Source organism: Zosterops lateralis, assembly GCF_965231275.1.
Source record: "Zosterops lateralis genome assembly, chromosome: 2".
Classification (NCBI taxonomy): domain Eukaryota; kingdom Metazoa; phylum Chordata; class Aves; order Passeriformes; family Zosteropidae; genus Zosterops; species Zosterops lateralis.
In genome coordinates, this window is record NC_139763.1 from 31,222,113 (window position 1) to 31,228,439 (window position 6,327).

Consider the following 6,327-nt stretch of genomic DNA (forward strand, 5'->3'; position numbering starts at 1 on the left):
CTTTTGGTTGCCTACTTACCACTGCCTTCAATAGTTCTTCCATTTCGAGGCTGAAAAACATAATAATTAGATGATTGTAAAGCAATAGATATAGACTTATAAGCACACCAAAATACATCCCCACCATGCAGACAGGATACTGTATAAACTGCTGCAAGATTTTCTTTAAAGCAACATGTCAAATACCAGGAGGATCCATGCAGGGTGGGTTATGCCTTTGAATATGAGAAATTTTCATTCAGCCTCTGCCCAAAAAGCTAAACATTCTGGCTTTAATTATTCTCGTTCAGGATTGGGTCTAAATTCATTGGGGTAGTATAGGCACATGCCTAAGAAACAGCATGTAAATGCCAGCACTGAAAGAACCTAGATGAACACACTTGAAATAACAAATAACTTGAAATTAAGCATAAATGACAGCTGAATGGTACTCTGATTACCTAACATAACCTACTTTACAGTATTTTTAATTTATTTTTTTTTAACGTGTTGAAGATATTCCTAAAAATTAGTTTGGTGCTAATCAGAGTGTGTCTAACCCAGCACACTGGGCATTAGACTATATCATAGCTCAGCAAGCCAATGGGTGAAAAATGTGAGAGAAATTAGGATAATTTTGCTTTGGCTTTTCACTGTTATGCAGTGTGACTTTGCTTCCTGAGCAGACCTCTCAGACCAGGTGGACACTCAGCTGAGGCACATGTTTGATCTAATTTATTTAGCATCAGTGCACCTTGACAGTCTCAGAGATATAGGCCACATGGATGATTTGGCTCAAGATAAAACATTTGCAGAGGCAAATCTTCAAACAAAAGTAAGTGTTTAATCCACCAGTACCCCAGATCTCATTATCTTGTCGTCTTTTAGTCAAACCAGAGCTTTTTGAGCAAATGGCTCCCTAGCTTTCAAGCAAGGGATATTTGGCCTCTATTCAAAACAACTGCAGCAAGAATTTGTGAAACAGCTGCCCATCTATGAACATATAAGAATGTCTGAGATTCAAAATCTTTAAAACAAAGAGATTCATATACCCTGAAAAGGAAGAAAGGCCGCCCCAGATTTCCATGACTGTCCTAGAAAATCAAACACAAACAATAACAAAATATTTTAAACTCATTTCCATAGATCTGTTGCCAGTATCAGAATATCGGTAATCTGTGGCCCTTTTCAGCAGCATGCAAACAAGATGTTGATAGTCCCCATTGCCCATTCATTTGGAATGCTGATTAAAAATAATGCCTGAAGGACTAGGTTACCATAATTAAAGATTCACAGTGTTTAGAAAAGATATAAAAGAAAGCTTTACACGTAGGGTGTAAGCAGGGTCAGCACAGATCACTTCCCAACCACTGAAAAACGCAAGCTGACTTTAAAAGAAACAAGGAAAGGGTCATACTTCCCTATCCACTGCTACTGCCACTGCTTGTCTTCACATTCACATACCTTCTTTGTAAACTTTGCAGAAGCAATCTGTGATTCCTGCAAGTGGACACTGTAATTAATGAAGATGCCGGCACATTTTGGTTTGTTATGGTGACCCTCTATTACTGATGAGGTTGGTACACTTGGTGTGAGAAGAGCGATAACCTTACACTTATCACAGACAGGTGTAAGAACAGCAGCAAACTGATTTTTTTTACAGATTGATGTGAAGTCTTGCCTGGAAGTTACTCTGTTCATTACCATCATTCAATACAGGCTCCCCCTGCTTTGTACAGCAAAGAGCAGCCTTGCTCTGCGGGGTGAAGCAGAGCTCAGCCTGGAGCTCCACTCCTCAGGCTTGAATTGTACTGACAGCTCTTACCTTGTTAAAATGGGGCTGCTCTTTGCCTTTCAGACTGCCCTTGGTTTTAACCCAGGAAAGATTGCAGAGTTTAAGCCTTCTCCTGCACTCTTTATCCTTCAGAAAATGGCTCATTTTTCTACTCAGCCTTACTGCAAGGAATAAAAATTTTGCCCATGACTTTCTGTGAGGAGACTAAATTCAACATATGATCCAGCCCTGAACCTGCCGCCTGGTTTGGGAGCCCTCCTGCCCATGACACAGCTGCCAGGTTGTATGTTCCCAGCCAGCCAGGAATGGGATGACTGTGTGCCGCAGCCACAGTTGTATCAGTGAGTGGGTTTAGTTACCTGGAGTGGGCTTGAAAAACAAACACATGTAATGGGCAAGAATGTGAAGACAGGGTGAGAACACAGGAAAGCATGTGGATGGGAAACTGCAGAGAAGGAATTTAAAAGACAAGCAAGAAACAGGGAATCATGGTTCAGAGTATGAGAAGAGGATTTCTTTGGTTCAAGCTGCAAGACAACAATTTATAGAGCAGCTGACATCAACTTACAGGGCTATAAACTTACAGGGCTACTAGGGAAGGAAAGAATGCTTGTTCAATCAATGTGCTTTAAAGGATGCAAAGGAGGAGACAATATGAATGTATGTCTACAGAGAGACAATATGGATGCTACCTTTGTTCTGATATGATTATTACACAGCAAACAAAGATAGAGATTGGCTCATGATTCAGCAGTTTCAACTATCCTAATTAATTTATAACAGGTGAGAGATTCCTATGTGGAAGAAATATTGTAAAATTGAGCTTCTAAATACCTTTGGGGTGGAAATTTCCAAAACACAGTGAAGTGATTGGACATTGATAGGATAATGTAGAAAGTTAAATTCAGCTAACAGTAGGATTTCATAACCGTTTCCTTGGGTTCACTACATACAGACTCATGTTTGTAGTATCTTCTCAAGATTCCTTGTGGGCTAAGAAAGTAGAAATTCATGTAATATGAGATTTGATTAGCTGGGTAAAACTTCACATAGTTCTTTTCCCATATTTCCCATATTTATTTTATCAGCTGCTTTACTCAGACCACACCTAGAAATCTTATTTCAGATGTGTAGCCCATATTTTTTGAAAGGGTATTGTATGAGATTCAGCTTCCAGTCTTGAGGGCACATAATGTTTTGCAAAGTTAGTAACTAAAATGGTAACCAGGAATAGGACTCTGTTCAAAGCAATCAGATGATTCTGGATATTCCTTCATTGGTTAAGCTGTGGAAGCATAAGAGTCAATAGTGAATTCACAAACATTTATTAGACATTTAAAACTGAAATGCTAGAATTTTTTATACAATCAGCTTCAGTATTATGGACTTTTGTGACTGCTTCAGAAAAGCATGCTTGGAATTGTAATAAATTAAAGACACTGGCAAGAAGAGATATTGAAATGCATTTCAAAATACTTTCTATTATTGTCTTGAAGGATCTGCTCCTGATTTGAAACAACAGAGGACTCGGCTTCCACAAATAAATTGGCCTTTTTAGCATATACCCAGGGGCTGAGTGAATTTTATGGAAAAGGCTCTTAATGAAATGGTGATAATAAAAAAGTGAAATAAAGCAGAACCAACATTGAGGTGGGTCCTTATATGACTGCACCAACAAAAAAGAGCTATACTCAATAACTCCTCAACTTAATCTCTTTACTCTGAATCAGAATCACAAAATAAACCCAAATGCAAATAGAGTATTAAAATGAGGAAAGCAACTCATACACCTCCATGTTCAGCATAATCTAAGGTATACTATTGATCCAATGTTATGTATATTTTTAGTGTATTTAACCCTGTGTTATTCAAAACTGAGAGTCAGGTTAAAATACTGACTGACTGTAAGTGGACGTTTTGGTTCTTGAGCTCTGAATTGGTGAAAAACAGCAGTTTCATACAAATAATTTAAAATAACTCGGAATTACATGCAAACTACTAACAAGAAGAAAATCTTTTATATACCCTCCTACATCTCTTAAACCATTACAGTATTAGATTATACATTATTGTTTGGAGAGAAATGTCAAAAAGTTGGTCGTGGAGTGGTTGCTTTCTAAGTTTAAGAAGGGAGTGTTTGAAATAGAACAAGCAATTATACCTTACCTCATTTTTATGCATGCTGTTGAATATGGAATAACAGAGATCCAAAACAGTGCTGGACATCTGAAAAAAAAAAAAATAAAACAAACAATACTTTAATACATTTACTGGGAGAACATGGTGTAAATGGTTTGATAGAAAACAGCCTTGATTCTGATCCCAGATCAATTTAGATTGAGCACAGTTCACTAAAAACACTCTGAGCAGGGGAAAACCTACTGATGCTATTATGAGCTGAAAAATTACTCTTTTGTTTGAGAGGAGACTACACACAATACAACTGTCGTCAATACAGTCTGGAGCTATAAAGAGATCGAAATCAACCTCTTGTATTTAAAATACATTTTTCTATGCTAATTTTTCTAGAGATGGGTTTGGTTTGTGGCATGATCAATCTATGCTCATTTCACCTACAAGCCTTTCTGACAATCAACACTATAATCTTTAATCATATACTGAAATACACTGTCCCATACTCATTGCCACAGGACAGGGATTTGCTTATGCATGCAATCACATTAGATGAGAACTACAGCTTCAAAGGAAGTGAGGGGTAAGACACTTGAAAAACAGGCTCCGGGAAGTGTTTTCTACAAGTTTTGGTTCACAAAACCTTAACATTTCAGAAAGAAAAAAATAAGCACAAAATGTTCAAAAATTCCAAATACTTCCTGATCCTGCAAATATTTTCCTCCCTGCTTTGGAAATGGCCTTTGGGCTCGATATTAAATGCAGTGCAGCTGATCTTTCACATACTGACTTTTTCTTTTTAAGTGTTTGTAAGCCTTGAGCCAGCAGAAATGATCTGTGAAAACTTCCCCTTGCCCCACTCTCCTCTGAGCACCCCAGAAAAAACCATCCACCCACCAAGCACCAAGCCAGGACCAAACAGGACCTTTAAATCGGCAGAACTGTCCAGCACTTCTTGCTTCAGTATTAGCTACTACTGGCATGGCAAGAAAGGGAAAAAAAAAGTGCTGTTCTTTAGGTCTGCATTAGCTTCACAAGGAGGAGGGCACATACACCAACAAACTGGCTCTGATTTCCAGAGCTGCTGGAGGCAGCCACCTGCAGACATCGATGCTCCAGGTTATACAGGACAATTAGTATGTCTGGAAGAGAGATTGATCAGCAGATCAAACACATTACAGGAGTCAAGTTACCTGGGGTTGATCGGACATCTCCATCCACTCACTGAAACACAGTGCCAGTTGCTTTTAAAAGTAAAGAACAGACATTAACAGTGTGTCTATCATACCTTCCGACCCGTGTTTTTGCTCGGGAAGTTGTGACTGGCTTGTTATTATCCCGTCCATCTTTAGCTCACCCAGACGTCCTATTCTGCACCCTGCTACACTCCACAGCCCTGCCCGGACCTGTTCCTTCCTCATTTCCCTGCCACAGACGAGCCTCGTTTCGCACCTTCCCCGTCCCTGCCCTACCTGTCCAGCTCGCATCGCTGTCAGCCGGCGGTGACAGACGTACCTCGTTTGGGGGCAGCTCCACACCGTCCCGGTGGCGCGAGAAAGGCTGCGGGAACCCTGCGGGACGGGACACGGCTGTGTTGGGATGCTACGGAGCCCGGCCAGGCTCTAGAGGAGCCGACCCTTCCCACGGGTCCCCTGGCGTTCCCGCCGCCCCCCTGTGCCGGGACGTACCTGAGCCCCGCGGGAGGGCGCAGAGGCAGCAGGCGGCCAGGAGCCAGGGCAGGGCGGGCGGCGGCGAGGGCATGGCGGGGCGGGGATGGCCGAGCGGACCGGAGCCTTTATGGGACCCGCCGAGCCCCCCGTGGAGCCGCCGAGCCAATGGGCGCCGGGGCGGTCCCGAGCGCCGCTCCCGCTGTCGCTGTCGCTGTCGCTGTCGGTGTCGCTGCCGGACAAGCGCCGCCGCCCCCGCGCCCCGCGGCTCGGCCCGCTCTGACAGAAACCAGCACAGGGACCCCGTTCTTCACCCCCGAGAACCCGCCGTCAAAACTGCTTCTCTAGAAGGGATGACCGAGAGAAAAAAGAGTGAGAGAAGAAGATGTTCTGCCTGGTCAAGTGACGGAGCAACGGAAAACTCAGTTTTGTAGTAGGGCTTGCTGAATGTTTGGAAATTGTTTCTCCTGATTCTCCTCATGGCAGCTCGGGAAATAAAGTTTGCTTTCTAATTAGAAGGGTTGTGAACTTTCATATTGAACAAGTCCCATTTTACTACATTTACTTTCACATGAAATTAAGAAAGTCATCCACCTCTTAATTCTTTCATAGTAGGTACAGCTATAGAAAAGATATAGATCTGCTCTCAACAGAAAGTGATTCTCTTTTCTTCCTGATTTAATCATTGAGTTTAACTGTGGAAAACTCCTGGTTTTCTCTGTGCAAGTTCTAAGAGCAATGCTTTCTAATCAG

The 6,327-nt window shown here is 41.9% G+C and overlaps 1 protein-coding gene across 1 annotated transcript; it reads right to left on the bottom strand.

The window, feature by feature from the left end:
• Positions 1 to 11: 11 nt before the first annotated feature.
• On the bottom strand, positions 12 to 5,668 carry NMS (neuromedin S; the record flags this gene model as incomplete). The annotated part of the gene is made up of 7 exons (XM_083855224.1): positions 12 to 50; positions 1,032 to 1,073; positions 1,444 to 1,479; positions 3,941 to 4,000; positions 5,101 to 5,151; positions 5,423 to 5,478; positions 5,596 to 5,668. The coding sequence occupies 7 exons, from the start codon at positions 5,666 to 5,668 to the stop codon at positions 12 to 14; spliced, it is 357 nt and encodes a 118-aa protein (XP_083711350.1).
• Between the last annotated feature and the right edge of the window lie 659 nt (positions 5,669 to 6,327).